This window comes from Cnephaeus nilssonii (assembly GCF_951640355.1).
Source record: "Cnephaeus nilssonii genome assembly, chromosome: 15".
NCBI lineage: Eukaryota > Metazoa > Chordata > Mammalia > Chiroptera > Vespertilionidae > Cnephaeus > Cnephaeus nilssonii.
This window is the reverse complement of record NC_137086.1, coordinates 44,248,922-44,267,863: the sequence shown is the minus strand read 5'-3', so window position 1 is coordinate 44,267,863 and position 18,942 is coordinate 44,248,922. Positions and strand designations below refer to the sequence as shown.

The 18,942-nt window shown below is 47.6% G+C and overlaps 1 protein-coding gene across 1 annotated transcript; it reads right to left on the bottom strand.

Annotated features, from left to right (window-relative positions):
- Positions 1-3,533: 3,533 nt before the first annotated feature.
- Positions 3,534-18,406, bottom strand: CCT7 (chaperonin containing TCP1 subunit 7). The gene is made up of 12 exons (XM_079792207.1): positions 18,252-18,406; positions 12,586-12,739; positions 11,851-11,957; positions 10,480-10,605; positions 9,765-9,817; positions 9,261-9,432; positions 7,571-7,735; positions 6,626-6,814; positions 5,927-6,024; positions 5,430-5,562; positions 4,758-4,964; positions 3,534-3,935 (listed from the first exon to the last, which is right to left on the bottom strand). The coding sequence occupies exons 1-12, from the start codon at positions 18,255-18,257 to the stop codon at positions 3,714-3,716; spliced, it is 1,632 nt and encodes a 543-aa protein (XP_079648333.1). The 5' UTR covers positions 18,258-18,406; the 3' UTR covers positions 3,534-3,713.
- Positions 18,407-18,942: the final 536 nt, after the last annotated feature.

The window sequence follows — 18,942 nt, the reverse complement described above, 5'->3', positions numbered from 1 at the left end:
GCACTGCAGGCAGCAGAGTGAACAAGACCCCCTCTCCTGCTGAGGGGAAGTTTGCCTCTCACAGGTTTGGCTGTTTCCAGAAAACCCCCCAAGTCCAGCCAAGTGAAGGATGTGTGGGAGTATTTATTATATTGTACATGCCCAGGCCCCTGTCAACAGGAACATGGGTTATAGTATGTCCCATTGCACACCTGCCCCCGGGGCTGGTAGACTTGTGTGGCTGAGAACTGGCAGGTTTGCAGGCCTCCACCCACACCAGCTCAATGCTATTTTTTGCTTCTCTTCGGGAGGGGGGGGGGGGGGGGGGGCGGAGCTTTTGTTGGTGGGAATGCTCCATTTGTTCACTTTGGCAACCCTATAGCTAGGGCTGACGACGGGGAACGGGTGGAGGGCCCAGCCATCCTTCACTCGCCCCTGTCTCACACCTGACAAGATGCAAAGAGGAGGTTCAAAGAGCAAACCAAGGCAGGTCCTGCTCCAGGGGCCCAGGCATGTATAGGGGGCCCATGGGTGGGGGCCACTTGGTATCCCTACCACCTTCCTGCCATACAGCCTGACCCAGCACCTGGGGGACTCCGAGGACTTGGATTGCGTGTGTGGTCATGCTTTATTTGGGCTGCCTCCTCTGCGCTGGCAGGGAACAAAGGAGATGCTGTAGACGTCTGCATCCCAGAGGGCGAGGAGCAGGCTGCCCAGAACCAAGGCTTTTAACTGCCAGGAGGGACCATCGAAGGACCAAGGCAGCTCAGGTATTCCTAGTCCAATGGAGTTTGAGCCAGCCCCTCAGGAATTGCCTAAAAAAAAGGAAGAAAAGCTGCCTCCTTCCTAAGGTCTGTGGCTCCAAGGTTTGGCCCCATCATTTTTTGGGGTCCTGCCTCTAGTCCTTTGGGCCATAAGTGGGGAGCTGCCCAAGTCCTAGTCCTTTTAAGGCGCTAAATGGAATACCTTAACAGTGACTATCGGTGCCAAAGACCCAGTTCCTGCTGGACTTGGGGTGATAACAAGAGATATGGTGAGTGGGTGCAGGGCCCTTGAGCTCAGAGGGCTCCAACTGATGGGATCTGTCCCAGCATGTCAACCCTGGTGAGTGTTACTTCTCTCCCCAAGGGGCCTGGCACATCTCTCTAGCCCTGCTGGCCATGCTTGCTCACCCAGCCTTGTCCCAGGCCTGCATTTCTGTATATATTGCTGTGTATCGTGTGTATGTATTTATTCCTGGACAAGTGTGGTGTTCTGCAGCCCTTGCCTGAGAATAAGGTGTAGGATTGGGTGGAGATCAGAAATCAGAATACCAGGGCCAACTAAGGCAGCCAGCTCCTATTCCCTCCCCAAACCCCTGGGAACCTGGCCAGTCCCAAGACCGCCCTGACAATCAGGCAGGCTTCCCCCCATGAGGCCCAGCCTCACCTGCCACCACTGGCTTGGCCCCAAGGAGGCTTGGCCTTGGCCTTCCAGCCTCAGCTCTGCCCTGGCGGGGGTCTTGCACTCAACTCAGAGGCCTGAGGTGACCCAGGCTTGCCTCCTGGCTGGCATGAGTAGGCTTGGCTCTAGTGGGCACTGCTGGTGGGGACTTCCACAATTGACCCCCAGGCCCTGCCTTCCCTGCACAGCCAGGCTGCAATGGGCCTGAGCCATGAGAGGGTGGCTCCCCCCACCCCAAGCACATCAGGCAGAGGAGTGGAGAGCCTTTTTCGATTTCTTCAGTGGTGCCTGTACCTCCAGTCCCCAGGAGCCTTCAGTGGCCCCACTTCTCTGCCACACCAGGCGTCACCATCCCAGCACTTTGCTCCATGTCACCCACAAATGCCCTTTGCTGAATGTACCTGAGTGTATGTATTTAAGAGGACTCACACAGGCATCAGAAAATTTATGGCTTTGTATCCAATAAAAGATGGTGAAACTGGAGTATCTGCCTCAGGGCAATAAATGGCAGGTGGCCATATTTGTCGGTCTGTGTCACCAAGCCTTTCTGCAGCTGAAGTGCACTGAAGCAGGAAAGAGGTGGGTGACAGATCGGCATCAACGGGGTGAATGAAGCATCAGGAGACCTGTCTCTGGACTGCAGACATCACTGGAACAAGGCCATGCAGGTCACTGCCCCTGCCACAGCTCACTCCCTTTCGGTGTCTGTATGTGGACAGCAAGCCTTGGGGTGCCATTTCTGACTCAGCCAGGAGAGACCACCTTTAAGGACAACTCCAGCACAAGTACAGCAGGAGCATCAGGCACTGCCCAGTCTCTCACTGGCCTGGCCACATCCTCAGGAGGCTCTGATCAGCCAGCCAGGCTTCAGCCCGAGGGAGAGACCAAATTGCCCAACATGGGCTCGCTTCAACTTCCCTATTTTACCCAATGGGGTTGCCCCACCAATTTGATTACTCAGGTATGAAATATTAAAAATCAGAAAAACCAACAGGTGTTTATACTTAAACTGTGTGGCTCTAGCATCAAATAAGTAGATGAGCACTTATACCCCTGTTCCTATCTTCATTATACATTTAGAACAGCTGAGACTCAGAAAAATTAGTTTACACAAAGACTATCAAGGTAGGAGGATGCGGGATTCCAAAATCTGGATCTGCCCATACCCTATTTCACCTTTGAGTCCATCTAACTGGGAATGGTTGGACTCGGGAATTAAAAAAAAAAACAAAAAACAACAAATAAAAATCACGCCTGGTGGGTGTGTCTCTGTGGTTGAACGTCAACCCATGAACCAGGTTAGGGTTTGATTCCCAGTCAGGGCACATGCCTGGGTTGCAGGCTTGATGCCCAGTAGGGAGGTATAGGAGGCAGCCAATCAATGATTTTTTCACTCATCATTGATTTTTTCTCGCCTCCCTTCCTCTCTCTGAAATCAATAAAAATATATATATATTTAAAATCATTTCCCAATATTAAGCAGTAAAAGCTTCAGTGGTTCAATATGACTTCCACAAGGACCAATGACAGCTAGCTGCAGGCCAGACCTCAGGACTAGCACAAACAAGAGGCTGTTAGATCCTGCTTTCCAGCAGATCTGTGCTGGCCAATTCAAACTTGCCCTGTTCAGGAGAGCTTAATGAGACCAGGTGGGTCTCCTTCAGCCACCCCCTCAACGGACTGCTAAGAAGTCACTACAGTGAATATGGCCTAAGACATTCCTCCAAGAGCCCTCAACCTCAGGATCTTTACTGAGGGACAAAAGATGGAACCAAGAGAATATGAGGTAGAGGGGCAGACAAGGTCATGTAACACATTTACTCACACCTGGAGAAATCCTGGGAGCAGTGCCTGGCGCGGCCAGGGCTAGGTAAGATAAATTTGGAAGAAAAGGAAGCGACTCCACATCTCGCAGCCACTTCCGGGACTGAGAAAGATACCAAAGTGAAACTTCAGGTGGAGCTCCCTGCAGGCAGTGCTGCACACTCAGCCTTAGCAGCGACCAGAGGCTACTGAAGACAGGCCAGAGGGAAGAGAATTTCTCTACCTTTCGGGTGAGCACATACAAAGCTAAAATCCAGAGCTGCAGTGAACACATTTATGAGTAAAACTCCTGTCCCCAAATAACTTGCAAAGTGAATTGGAAGTTTATTTAAATAGCCGCCAGTTAGAACAGGGTGGCCAATCCCTCCCTACCCCGTTCTCATACCAATTAGCCAACACAAGACAGGGAGAGTAAGCTCGCCCTGCAGCCAGCCTGCCAGCCAGTTAGGTGACGGGTGGGATGCCTCTCAATGGAGACGGCCACGACCTCGGCCCCGGCCAACAGCTGGGGGTGCATCCACGGTCGAGCGAGGGTTCTTGATAGTTTCATCTACAGACACGATAAGGCACGCAGCCTCCGAGGCTGCAGTCAGGGCATTGATCCGCACCATAGCCGGCTCCCACACGAAGGCCTCAAAGTTGTCAGCAATGTCCTCGTTGTTGATGTCTACCCCGTACCACACGCCCCCCTGAAAGATCGGGAAAAGAGGGGAGGTACATGGAACTGCTATGAAATTTCTTGCGGCATCCCCTCCCTCCAAAAGTTAGGAACCCTGACTCTCTGAACTTGGTGGCACTTCCCTGAGGAAGAAGCCATCGGCCTATGACATCACAACAGGAACCTGGGAGTCCGCCTTTTTCCACCCCTGTCCCTGCCAACCACCCATGCAAACCTTGGACGTGCTGAGCACACAAGAGCTCTGGCCATCTCCTAGGTATTTCCCTGTTTTGGGGAGGCCCCACCTCAGGTCACCTGAGGATGCATGGCTCTCAAGAAGAACTCTTTCAATCCCTTGTCTCACTGTATCACTGCACTGTTTCCATCAGTCCCCACTGGATGAGGAACTGAGACACAGAGGTAAAGTGTCAAGTCAGACAGAAGGTCGCTCACTGAGTACTGCTGCTGTCCGAGTGCTGAGCACTTAAAATATGTGCTAAATAACAAACGAAGAAACGAAGTTCTCGAAGAGGTGGCAGAGCCATGGCTGGGCTGGGTGTCAGCAGGGCTCCGAGTGCTTCCCCAGGGTGTGCTTCCGGCAGGGGCCACAGGGCTCCTCTCTGCGCACCACGAGCAGTGATCACACTCTTGGTAGAAGCACTAAGAAACCTGGGACGTCCAGTCCCAGCACTGCGGCTTTGCCTCTGCCCTCAGAGGAAGCACAGTTGGTTGGTACTGAGTTTAGTTTCAGCACTGCCACCTGGGCTGAACACAGAGTTTGAATGGTTAAAGCCCACACAGAATCTAGCCCATCCATCCAAATGCCTGGACCCCAAGGAGGGGAAGCACCCACCTGCGCATGCCGAGCCCGCAGCTTGTTGAGGATGTTCGTGGCATCAAAGCCAGCATTGTCACACAGCTGGCGCGGGATGATTTCCAAGGCCTTGGCGTATGCTCCAATCAGCAGCTGCTGCTTTCCAGGAATGGTCCTGGAGTAGTCGCGCAGGTACTTGGAGAGCTCCATTTCAATGGCCCCGCCACCAGCCACCACTGAATCGTTCTGTAGAGACCAGACCCGTATTTCAATACAAGTGGTCCCCCTGGTCCAAGCTCCAGCCACAGAAAAGTTGGGCCACTCAGCCAGTAGGTCCCCAGCCCAGAGAGTGGTCCCTCATTATTTCCCTCATCCCAAGCCCCAGGAAGCCTAAACATGGCCCTTGTCTAGCACATGCCACCATCAACCAGATGGTTTCTGACCATCTCCAAGGTTGCCTGTAGCTTGAGAACACTGGTACAATCCCTAGAATGGCTGACTGCCTCAGCCCCACAGTTTGCTCACAAGAACAAGTCTTAGCCTTTGAGGCAGCATGACCTATTTTGAGAGACTGAGGCTATTTCTCTATGATTTGTGAGGCAAGTCAGGGCCTGAGTGCCACCCAGACAAGGGATCACCACACAAATCCAGGGTCTCATTGGCTTGGGAGGGAGAATGGGCTGTGCAGGCAGGAAGCCACCAGCCCAGTACCTTGATGGCCCTCCTAACAATCATGATGGCGTCGTGCAGGGACCGCTCTGTCTCCTCCATAAACTGCTCAGCGCCACCGCGGAGGATGATGGTGCAAGTCTTAGCTTTGGGGCAGCCAGTGAAGAAATTGTACCTATATCCAGGGTCAAATCGTACATACATGTGAGCTCCTGTCTGCTGCCAGCCCGCTGTGTTCTGACCTCACCAAACCCTCCCAACACTCAGCAGCTGCACTTCTGTTTCTCACTAAGGTTCCCTAATCCCACCTTTAAAAGACACCTTCTTAGCAAGGTCTGCGCTATACCAATGGGACATAAAAGATTATGGAGTCAAACTTTAGACCCAATGTAATCTTCCCTCCCCAAACACTCTACATTTGGGCTCTTTGTGCCCCAAAAGGTAAGACTCAAAAAGAGTAGCACATGCTGTTTACCACACCCAAAGGATGGCAGGAGGCCAGACTCAGGCAAGTCTCGTGGCTCTGCCAAGATGCTCACCTCTCGCCTCCAATCTGAGTTTCTTCAAAGACCTGGCAGCGGCCCAACACATCTGGGGTCAGAGCATTCACACTGGTCTGGATGGAGCCTCCGCAGGCCTGAGGAGCACAAGAAGGCAAGATCATCCAGTAGTGAAGGCTCACACCAGACCAACAAACTTCCTGCCGCCTAGTCTCCAAGCCAATTCCCATGCTGGACTCTGGCACGGTGCCCACAGCCCTCTGCACTGGATAACCCACCTCACCCTTGACCTTGATGACCCTCACCGCCTCTGAAAGAACTAAGGGCAAACAGGCCTAGTTAAAAGGAGATGGGGACCCTTTGGCTCACTTGAGAGCCCTCCCCAAACTAGGATGCTTTGGGCCTAGCAGTGAAGTGAGGACCGGTGCTTTCGACTTAAGGCGACTTTGGTGAGACACTGGAGAAGGAAGGAAACCTGGCTGGAAGCATCAATACTTGAGTGTACTCAGCTAATCACAGCATTACTGCTGGGTTCCCTCACAAATCTGATTTCCTGACTGGTTTTGGTTAGATAACTTTTATACCTGAGCACATGCACACTGGAAATGAAGTGCTCCAAGGCAAAAAGAGTTAAGAAGTCAGGCCTGGATTGACACACCAACCTAACTGCACTCCTGCCCACCAGAGGTAAATGAAAACCCCTCCAGGCCACGAAGCAGCCAGTGAACATTGGGTTACCATCATGGTCCTCTTCAGATCCTCCTCTGGCACTCGGCCAGCACAGAACATGTCCCTGTCAGCAAAGTACTGGGTGGCCACATCCCCAATAGGGAGTTTGGACAAGACGACTTTGGCTCCGGAATGATGGATCTTCTCTAACTTGTCATACAGAATGTCCCACTCAGCATCGACAATTGCCTGATAATCCTGAAGAGACCAAGAAAGGATGAGGATGCTTTGGAGTAGAGGTTAGCATATAAAGTGGGCTAAAATGCATCTCCCATGATAAAAGTATGCTATTTGGGAATTAACAGGGATAAACGGAATAGCTTCTCCACAGTTCAAGTAAGCAAGGACCCTGTAAAGTAACTGAGGGAACCTAAAACTTTCAAACACAAAAGCAGAAAGTAACCCCAGGACTAGAAGCTACTCCAGAGCTGGCACTGTCAAGGTGTGAGAAAGAGGTTAGTGCAGGTTTATTCTAGCCTCCTCTGAGGCACTCACCCATGGAGTTCCCAAGGATAAGACCCCTCCCCGCAAAGGCCAATCTGTGTTGGGGACACGTTCCCAAGAGTACCTGCTTATAGTGGGTAACAATGCTGCTCCAGAGACAGCCTTGGTTATATCAATGATGGGAGCACACCTGACCCTGCAGCGTGAGACCCAGTCTAAAGGGGAGGAGCCCACATCTGCCCAAACCAAAGGAATCAGAACACTAGGCTCACTGTATAGTCAGAGAGCCCCTGCCAGCCCCTTCTTGGGGGCCAGAGGACAATATTTCAACAGGTCTGTCCTTTCCAAACCTCCTCCAGTCCAGGTCACCCAGCATTTAGACATCCGTATTTAGGGTGACAGGAGGATAAAGGGATCCACAGGAGCTTGAAAAACAGACAACCACAGGAGCCGAGGCTTTGGCCCAGACAGCTGCCCATTTCCACTCCGCTGCCAGTTGGTGGGGCCTACCTTAACGGTGTGGACTCTGACTTCAGCGTTATCTTTCTCAGCTTTCAGTTCGAGCTCAACATTTAAAAGGGCAATCTTTGGGTTGTGGTACTTTTTGGGTTGCATTTCAAACCCAGCATAAGAGAAAGTCTTCTTGAATGCAACACCAGCTACCAGCTGGGACTCCTATTTAAAAAAAAAAAAAGTTCAAAAGTTCAGTACTGGAATGAAATGAAATCAACCTGGTGGTGTGTTGGGCTACGCCATGTCCATTCCTGTGAACCTGAGTTAACCATGGCTTTATTTCACTGTTGTAACAAAACCTTTCCATTACCATAGAAGCTGGGAAAAATACAAAACATTTTGGTTGTCCCTTCAGTATAAGGAAAATAAGAAACTAAGCATGGCAAAGGCCTGTTCAGGCTGTCTTCTAAGACTGGCCTTCAAAGCAAGTGCCAAGGGATAGTGCTTAAAGCATTTACCTACATGCCAGGAAAGGAGCCAGGCATTTATAAGGTACAGGCTGCCCAATGCCTTCTTCAATCCCAACTACCAACCTCCTGGTCCTCTCCTCCTGCACACACCTACACATACCCCTCCCTACCTATACCACACACACACACACACACACTCACTCACACTCATTCATCTGCTATAGCCTAGATGCTTCCTCTGCCCAGGAGATGAAGCCAAAAGATCATAAGGGTCAGAAATTTCCTGCACAGTTCCCAGGCCATCACTGTAGCTTCCTGCATCTCAATCCTTCAAAATGAACTTCTACCTCTTTTCAATAACAGAGCTTCCTGTGGGCTGAAGTTACTATCAGGGCATAATAAGAAGCATGTTGCACCTGGGATTGAATCAGCACTATAAGGAGACTTAGATTCACATCTCACATCTCTTTTTTTTTGACTACTAAATGACCAAGTCTGTGCTAACCTACAATCTTGACCTACAATACTGTAGCCTATCAGTGAACAGATTCCCGTGTCATTCAAATCCACAGCCTCCTAAAGGGGATGAGACCTGAGCTGAATCAAGATGACAGCAGAAATTAGTCAAACGGGAGGCAAGCAATCGATGTCTCTCTTTCATGTCAATGTTTCTCCCTCTCTCTCTCTTTCTCTCTCTCTCTCCCCTTCATCCCTTCCTTCCACTCTCTCTAAAAATCAATGGAAAAAATATCATCAGGTGAGGATTAAAAAAAAAAAAAAAAAAAAAGGAAAGCAATATTTACACACGTTTATAGAAGCACAGATTATTCTGGAAGGACACGCACTTAATAGTGGTAGAATCCGGGGCAGGAGTGGTTTAGGGAATATTTATTTTTCCCTCAGGTCCTTCAATGCAGTTTGAACTATGTATCATCTATTCAAAATGAATGAATAAAAGAAGAGCATGGCTCTATCACTTGGAGAAGAATGAACTAAAAAGTACTGCTCAGATTCATTAATTGAGAGGGTCATAGATAGCCCTACTCCCTCCCCCACATCAACACTGAGATTCGGAAACTCAGTTCAATCTACATTCTGCTGACAAGTAAACATAGGTCCATAGAAGTGACAGAATATACCTACAGTCACAGCCTGTCGTGGCAGTGTGCAGAATACAGCCCAAACCTGCCTGTAATGTGTGCTCTCCTCCTATACGAAACTGTCTGAAGGGTCAATGTGAAAGCAGGAGCCTCCTGGGGAGGCCACAGCAGGCTTACCTCTAGGGCTCCACCTTGCACCTTCTTGATTCCAATCATTTTAAGCTGCAGCATATCATCCAGCATCACTACTGCATCCACCACCATCTTCGCGAAGAAGGCTTTCTGCTGGGAGATCAACTTGGAGCTCAGAGCAGTCACGGCACACTTCTCCAGCAGCTTCCTCTGCTCCCTGGGACGTAAGGGTGGGGCCTGCATCAGGCCTTGAAAGCCTCCCTTGTCTGATTCTACTGCAATGTGGAGGTGGTTGCCACTAAAATCAGCCCTCACCAACTTCTTCTGTATCTTTAGGGCATATAATCAGTGACAGACGGTGACTGCAGTCAACGACCACCTGTGTGACAGCTTTTCAACTACAGTCTACCAGCCTCTTTTGAGCAATGTGGGCTGGGGCACAGCCAGGGTCTATCTAGCAAGAGCCAAACAGCCCCGGGGCCCACACAGGGATCACATGCTTCTGCATCCCATTTGGCCATAGAAAGTCAAGTCCCACCACAAACTTACACTTTATCTTCCTTCTTCACAGTCACGGCAATCTCTTTGATCTTGTTAACTGCCTGCCAAGAACAGAAGCTGAGTGAGCCTCTCATGCTACAAACTGGAGAAGAGGACGCCAACCTCTCTTGCTAGCCTCTAATCTAGTTTACTCCTAAATCTTAAGCATTTCTATTCTACAGTTGAAACAACATTTTTATGTCGTTGTAGCTGCCCAGAAAAATGTAAATCTCTGTAGTTTAGAAAACTCCCATAGCCTGAAATATAGACTAGCTATAGTGCTAAAGAATCCTAAGAACACGCCTAGGATTTAGTTCTGGATATGCAGGTAACACACTAAAACAAATGAATGAAAACAAGCTATGACACTAGATCAAGCCAAACCTTCTGGCTCATGAAAAACACCTACAAAATTTTTAGCACTTTATATATTAATTAGATGCTATATAATGTAATATATACATATATCTCAAGATGTGCCAAAAAGTACTCGACAAAAACAAAAATAGCTCTGACTTACTGGAGGCTACAACATATCTACATCATACTCTAGCAAATATCTAATCAAATAGTTACTGACTGGTAGGACTGAGGTTCCTAGGGAGAACACAGAAAATTCCCAAGGAACTCTTCCCAGTCTTCTCTACACCCCAGTAAAGGTATTATCCTGAGAGAAATACGAAGGTGCCCAAGCACAAGGCCAAGTTAGCCAGTACTCCCATACCAACTGGGTGGCAGTTCGGAAAGCTCGGATGATGATCTGTGGGTGCAAGCCTTCCTCCACATAGGGTTTCACCTGCTTCAGAAACTCTGCAGCCAGCAGGGTCACTGAGGTGGTGCCATCACCGACCTGGAAGAGGATGACAGGAAATTCACATTTTCTCATGTTCTGGGTTTATAAAGCCCCAACTCCATTTTCAGGCAATCTACCCACTTAAACTGGGCACTGTTTAAATGAGTGTGGAGCTTTACTATGGAAGCATAGGTGTTTGTAATAAACAGAAGGTGATGGTAGTTAGGTGTCCATCCCATAAAAGGGTCCTTAGATACAAAAACAATCCCCCAGCCAGGCCCATTCCCCACAGAAGACTAATTTGGACAATTAAATTTCCTTGGGATAGGAAATCATATATATGCAAGTTACCTGGTAATTTATTTATTACATAAAGGCACTATAATAAGACAGTCCCAGTTATGCTTGTAATAACAATGCTTACATGTCACAATAGCCATGGTAGCAATTGGCATGAGATATATATTCTTCAGGAGTACAAAGTACTAGAGGAGTTTACAAGAAAGATATTTCCAGCCAAATCCCACTAAAACGAACCTCCTAGGCCCAGCCAAAGCCCTTTCTATGTTAAACCCCATTTGGAATAAGCAGACTACTAGTCTGCTCATCTTTCCTACAGGACGTTTTCTATGATGACATCTAAACCCTATTTTTAATGAGGCAGAATAAGAGCTCACAAGAAAACTGGCTAACCTGATTTAGAAGAATTTTATGTGCAACTTATTTATGTCTATTGTGTAATGTAAATAATTCTCAAGGGGGAAGAGAGTCACTACGGCAAAGGGTTTAAGCTGCCAAATTCTTGGCCAGAAAATATTATTCATTTGCTGAAGACATTAACAGGTCAAATTCAGACTCTTCTCACTTTAATTTTAGAAAAGCCATACTGTTTATAGGCTACTGGGTCCTAATAAACCTTTTCACATAACTTCAGAACAATACAAACCTGTCTTTCAACATTTATTATCAAGATTCCGGTATTAGAAATGGTTTCTGTTAAAATGGTGAATTTTGTTATGTATATTTTATTACCATAAAAAAGGGGGGGTAGAAACCTTAAGAGTTTCCAGTGCTATCTTATAAGGTTAAATTATTTACCTAGCAACTCCTATTCTCAGCTATAAGCAGTGGAACAGTACAAATTTTAAAAGATTATTAACTCCTAAATATCTTTATAAGAATGTATTACTTTTGAAATTATAATTTTAGATATAAAATAAAAAACATTTAGAGAGAGGAGTGAAGGAGCAAGTAGGCACGTGTTTCCACCTCCATTTAAACACATCTGCTTGATTTTCTTACCTCAGCATCTTGGGATTTGGCAATGTCCACTAAAGTCTTTGCTGCAGGATGGACAACGTCAAGGAGTTTCAGAATTGTGGCCCCGTCATTAGAAATTGTGGCTTTTCCTTAAAAGGAACACACAAAGTAAAAATTCAAAGACCCTTTCATAAAATGTCTTCTAGTTGGACTTGGAGCCCATGCACCCTTTATCAGGATGGGGCAGAGGGCACCACGGTGGGATAAGCTGATCTTTTTAGAGAGAGTTCTCTGCACAAAGGGCCACCTAAAGTCACTAGTCTGCTCAACTTTCCTATGTGGCAATTTTCCAAAGACTTTGAGCCCCTACTTTTCTTTGAGCAGCATTTAGCACACCTCAAGTGGATGTAGAAAATATTTTTTAAGTGACAATGAGTAATCATTTAGATATTCTTAACAAAGTTAATACCCTGGTATCGCACATGTCAATGAATACACTAAAACATAAAAGGGAACTTGCTCTTCGTCTTGGCAGCATGATACAATGGGAGGGATCACATGTTTCTAGGTTGTCTCTCTCTACAAGGCAACAGCCTTGTGAGCCCAGCTTCTCCCATGTATCCCCACAGGGCGCAGCATTCAGGACTGCGTATGAAGTGGAGCCCCTTCACAGTGCGCAATCCCTCCGCGATCCGAAGCAGTAAGTTTTCTGATGCCAACCTCTGCTCCCCAGAAGCCTTGCCCTGCACACTGCCTTGAGGAGCCCTGCAGACTTACCCCGGCTGTCCACAAGGAGCTTGTCCATGCCACGGGGGCCCAGGGTGGTTCTTATAGCTTCAGCAATCACCTGGCAGGCACTGATGTTACTTACAAGCTGGGGGATGCCTTGGGAGCTATCAGTCCCCTCTTTCAACAGGATAACTGGTGTGGGCTAGAAAAGAAAGAGCAATTGACTGCTTTTAAAAATCACCTATTACAATGCGTCATAAGGAGAGAAGGGGGAGGGAAAATGTTCCCATCTCCCCCAGGACAAAAATATATCTTTGAAAATCATATTCCCCCACTGTCCACCACATCTACTCCTTAAACAGCCTCTATCTCCAGAGACATGGCCAAGACCACAACACACCTGGTAGGTGTGCTAGAAAATGGTTTGAGAAGAATAGATTTTGTTTAAAAGGACAAATCAAATAGAGATGTGTTCTCCAGTGCCCAGCTAAATGAGCATAGCCTTTTCAACTTCTGACCCCATTCTGTTCTGAAGAATTAGGGCATGGCACAGGAGGAAGCAGCAGGCCACGCTCTGAATTCACCCTCCAGCAACACATCCACTTATCTGCATTACAGCTTAATCCTAGAGAGGTAGATGGGGCACTGATGCAAAACCGAGGTGTCAATAGCTTCAGGCGTTGTCCTGGAGATGCCCAGGCAGGCAGCTTTACCAATGTTTAGCTGGAGTGTAGGAAAGTAGTCAGGCAGAGAAGCAAACAGCACCTTTGTTCTGTCTCACAAAATGACAACAAATCTAATTCACACAGCAACGTTTCCATTTCTCATGCTGGCTCCATAAAGCTTCCTGTGACTCATCTCCAATCAGATACCCCAAAGAAGTTTTTCTCTTTCTAATTTGCAAGGGCCTCCAAAACAGTCACTATCCCTAGAGGTTTAATTTGCAGACCTGCTTTAGAAACTCTGGAAGACAGGGATACTTATTTTAAAGGGCTTCCTTAAATGCCTCTGCGCCAATGATCATTAGCACAGACAGTAATTTCTCAGCTTAGCAAACCAGAGTTCCTTGTCCCTGCATCCAAGCTTGACATGTAACGATGAGTTCATGAACCAGGCCCAGTCTTTCCAGTGACTGTGACTAACGGTGTGTTTGTATGAAACAATATATTAAGGGTAAATACTGTTCATGATCTTTGTTATATGTGTGCTATTAGGCTATGCTTTAAAATTTATTTCTTATTATGGAGTGCAATATAAAGTTTGAAAGCTTTTGCCCACATCCACCCCTAGGGGTACTTCAGGTGTCTGAGGGGGTAGGGATAGGAAAGCATGGGGCTGTCTCACCCTAACAATGAGGAGTCAGGAATTCACACACCACAAAGTCTAGTGACCCATGAGGATGACATCATCGCATTAACAGGACAACTGCTTAAAAAGTTCAATTCCTTTGACCAGTGCAGCTGAGTAGTGAATAAGGCTGATGAGGCAGGAGGGAACAGACCACATACTCACTTGTGGACTGTGGTCTGGATCCCCCCATGAAATTTAATAACATGCTCAAAGGAGCTTAAATTTTACTCCTAAAAGGGGAGCCCTGGGAAGACTTGCAGCAGAGGACTGGCATAACCTGATTTACATTTTTTTAAAAATCACCAGAAAATAGTGAAGAAGAGGCAAGATATAAAATGTAAGTGCATAAAGGAGCTGGAAAGATGCCCAACAAACTCTAACGAGAAAGAGAGTGTTAGTAAAGAGGGTTTTGACACTTTGGGTTGTATATTTGCTGTTCTGTTTCTTTTTTTAATGAGCTTATCAGACATTACTTTTTTTTTTTTTTTAAATAATGCTTATTAGATAACCCCCTACATCTGGGACCAGACACAGGCTGGAGGGAAAATTCCTTCCTTTTCTTGGTAGTGTCCCAAGTCTCACCTCAAGAAATGGTTTCTCTATACTCAGCATTCTTTTGGACCCTTGCACCTTCTGTAAGGAAAGAAGTGTCTCCTGAAAGACCCCGCCTTTTCCCAGTCCCGGCTAATCATTCCTCATGCAGCCTTAAATCTTCTCTGGTCTACCTCTGCCTCAGATGAAGTCGTAACTTTAAATAAAAAACCAACTTGAGTCTCAACTCCCTTCCTATTCCCTTCAACAGATTCTTCTATGCCCCCAACAGGTGAACTTATCCAACACTTTTGTGGACCTTTTCTCACCTCCACCTCCAAATTGTACCCCCATCTACAAGAGCCACCTGCCACTTCTACCAATACTGCTTTCTTAACATCAGGCCAGGAATTCTTCACAGCCCAATTCTTCCAGGAAGTTTTCTCAACAACAGCTAATGGGAATCCTCAACAGGAGAGCCCATAACTCTGTCTTTGCTGCTTCTTAGTGCGCAGCTTTTATACTGCCATCCTTTCTTCAAGTATGAGCTTCCCCAAGGTAAGAGCTATAATAATCTCAATCGGTAGAGGGCCTAGGTTTGGCCACATATGGAATGATATTCAGCAGCTTTTGGTGCTGAAAATTCAACCGTTAAATATATATATACTCAAAAGTGCTTGAAATATGCAATGCAGTAAGATACACTGGCTTCTTATTTTTGGGAAAGAACTGGCAGTTTGATGACATTACATTCGCTGAGAATTCTTAAGTACAAAGCAAGAAGGGCTGGGAAGTAGCTGACCATATTGTCCCCAACTTCCCTATGTTTTGCAGGCCCTAGAGAAATGACAGGCGGGTAGAGATCCTATGGGGAGGGAAAGGTAACAGAGCTAGACTGAGCCAATCCAGGTCAAGAGGATGGGTCCTTTTCTATCATTTCCCCAGGGGCAGGCACTGCTATGGAAAGCCCTGCTCTGTCCCCAAGTTACTTTTTAAAATAAGATATTTCATCTCAAAAATACATATTATTTCTTTGGAAAGACACAAGTTTTCTTACAGCAATTTATTATTTTTTTAGTCCTTACCCGAGGACATGTTTTATTGATTTTTACTTTTTTAATATATATATATATGTGTGTGTGTGTGTGTGTATGTATGTATGTGTGTGTGTGTGTGTGTATATATATATATATATATATATATATATATATATATTTCTTGTTGATTTCAGAGAGGAAAGGAGAGGGAAAGAGAAACATCAATGATGAGAATCATTGATTGGCTGCCTCTTGCATGCCCCACACTAGGGATTGAGCCCGCAAACCTGGCATATGCCCTGACTGGGACTGAACTGTGACTTCCTGATATCATAGGCTGACACTCAACTACTGAGCCACACTGGCCAGGTGTACTGATTTTTAGAAAGAGAAACATTGATGGGTTGCCTCCTGTATGTGCCCCTACCAGGGATCCAACCCACAACCTTTTGGTGTACAGGACAACACTCCCATTAATTGAGCCACTTGGCCAGGGCTGTCGTCCCCAAGTTACTTTTTAATCTTACTCATTGTTATTCAAGTAGAAAAACAATTGCAGAATCCAGTCATCTGCCAAGGGTATCATGAAAGGCTTGGTAATTTCAGCTTAATGATCTTCCTGTTCATCCTTCTTAAAAATTATTAAGCATGATGTTCTACAAAATCACAACAGGCATTTATATATCAAAGCTTATAGTGCTCAACACCAAAGGCAAGGATAATACTTTCTATCCAAGATGTACCCAAATCACAGAGCTGAGGTTTCAGGAGACCCTTTCACCTCCCTTCCAAGCACAGAAGGCTTCTAGAATATCAAGGACTAATTCGATGACAGCAAGGAGGATTTTTGGTGACAGAATTTTCACATTCACATAAGCAGCCAATATAGCAGGGAAACAGAAAAACCCACTGTGGTGGTCTGGAGCCCCTTGGTGAAGGTTTTTAAAACTAGACAAAACTTGGTTTTGATCCAACTCATGGTTGCCTTGGCAGGAAGATGGGTTACAGTGAGAAGCAAGCAAGCAACCACCTAACAGTAGTCGGCAAACTCATTAGTCAACAGAGCCAAATATCAACAGTACAACGATTGAAATTTCTTTTGAGAGCCGAACACTGACTTCTGCGCATGGGCCACGAAGTTTCAATCGCACTGTATGTGCGCGCCTGCACGTGGTATTTTGTGGAAGAGCCACACTCAAGGGGCCAAAGAGCCGCATGGGGCTCGCGAGCCGCAGTTTGCCAACCACTGACCTAGCAGAATAGCTAACATTTGCTGAGTGCTTACTACATGCTGGACACTTTGTATTAGTTAATTTAACGCCCTCTAACAGACCGAGGGCCAGAAATTTAATAACATGCTCAAAATCAAAGTCACACACCTCGTAAGTGGCAGAGCTGAGTTACAAACCTTGGCCTTCAGCATGGCTCGAGCCCTTACCCTCCACTGCCCTCCTACGCTGCCTCTGCACAGATGAAGATGCCTTCAGGCATAGGTAATGCTGAAGAGGGACTGAAAAGGGGCAGTACCGGAGGTATGAAGGGGAGAGGGGTACAGAATAATACCAGGTTCCTTCTAGCTTGGCTACAAGCTGGATTCATAGGGCATTTGGTAGCAGAATGAACACCTCCTAGGTGTCAGCTTGACATCTAACAGGACAGGGGGACGGTGCAGGAAGCAGGGGGAAAAAAACAGAGAACTGACTCCGACGGGTAGGCCAAAATGAGTGAACTGCCAAGTGCATAGAAAGCGGCCTCTCAGTCATGGCTTTGCCTCAAACACCCTAGTGTGAGGTGGGTAATGGAACTATCAGGAACAATTTGTCTAACCCCTATGCTGTACACCTGAAACGAATACAAAATAATATTGAATGTAAACTATAATTGAAAAACAAAAGAAAAACACCCAAAGAAAATCCACACAAATAAACGAAAGAAAAACACCGCCTTAAAAGTTGGCCCTATTCAACAGCGATTCAAGAGGTACCTCCGAGGGTTAGGACCGGTGAAAAGTACCTGCAACGATGAAGGGAAAGGGGTGCCATGTGTGGAGCCCAGGATTTACCAACACCCTTCATCTAAGAAAAGAGACCCCTAGTTAGGTGGCCAACGAGAGAACTCTGGTCTGTCAAATCCGGGGGCGCAGACAGGGTCGGAGTTAGAGGCGGGATCTTTCCACCTCTGATGCAGCATCGCCATCTGCCCCGCCCATTCTCCCGGCTGAGAAGTTTGCAGCGCAACCACCAGCGGGGTACATTCACTAGGCACTAAGCATGTGCTTAATGCGTGAACGAGTGGATGTATGAGCAGAGGTCTGTGGCCATTTATGCACCAACAGGCCATAGTGGAGACCTTGAGCTCTGCCCATTCTAGGAAGCACACTTGTTCACATCCGCACTTCCTGCGGCAGCCGGGGCTTCCAGATCTGGCCACCGACTGCTTATGTATGCTCAATCCGTAATAGTTGGACCCAGGTCACGATTGTGGGGGGCTCCAAAAGCCGGGTCCCCGACGCGGGTCCGCTGCCCTGAAGCACCCTGGGACTTGTAGTCCCCACCCGGCCCGACCTCAGCCTCCCCTCAAGTCCCACATAATACTCGCCAAGGGCCCTTGCTCCGTGTGTGGGCCCAGCCAGGCCACGGCGGGCCGGGGTCGCCCCTAGACGGGAGATCGGGGGAGGACAGGATCCGTAGGCAGAGGAGAGCCCTACGGGTCAGGTGCCAGCCAGGCGGCGCCAGCTACCGGCCAGATGGCCGCTGAAGACGGCGGATGGCGAGGGATACGGGAGACACTACTCACCATCATTTTGGAAGCTTCTTCTGTGGCCCGCTACTCCTCTTCTGAGCTCTGTGTCGGGGCCGCCCAGCAATCCCACAATGCTCCGCGCCAGATAAGTCCCCAGAAGGTTCGACCAGCGTTAAACCGGTAGTGGAAGGGACGGGTCACTTCCGTTACTCTATGGTTCGCTACCAGCGAGTCGGTGTGGCTAGAAGGGCTAGAGGTGGAGCCTCGGAGGGCGCTCTGGCGAGAAACTGGTTATGGAAGATTCACCAAATTTTGGTCGTGCCTTTTTTCTTTTCTTTTCCTGAGCATGAAGGATCCTTGCTTGGCCCGCGACACCTCCTATCCTTAATTCCATTTTATCTCCTCGCCCTGGACGCCAAAGAATGAAATAAGGAATGAAATAAATGCAAACTTATTGAACGCTCACTGTGGAGCAAGCTTATGCTAAGTAAGCTCTTCACAGGAGTTTTTTCATTTAGTGCTCACAACCCTGTTGCGTGGGTATTGTTATCACGTACATTTTACAGATGAGGACACTGAGTCTGGGAGCTTAGGAAAGGGAGCCAAAGTCACAAGTGCACAGGAAGTGGTAGAGAAGCTGTCGTGGGCACCGGGTCCCAAGGTCCGCTTTCTGGCTCTGCACCGGCCAGAGCCTCCTCGAGGGTTGGCTGCATCTGCCGCGTCCGCAGCGCTTCCATTGGGGCCG

Coding starts and splice junctions, on each gene's coding strand:
- CCT7 (XM_079792207.1), bottom strand. Junction 9,818..10,479: donor TCCGAACTGCCACCCAGTTG/GTATGGGAGTAC, acceptor TGTTCTTGGCAG/GCAGTTAACAAGATCAAAGA. Junction 7,736..9,260: donor TGCAAGGTGGAGCCCTAGAG/GTAAGCCTGCTG, acceptor TTTTTTAAATAG/GAGTCCCAGCTGGTAGCTGG.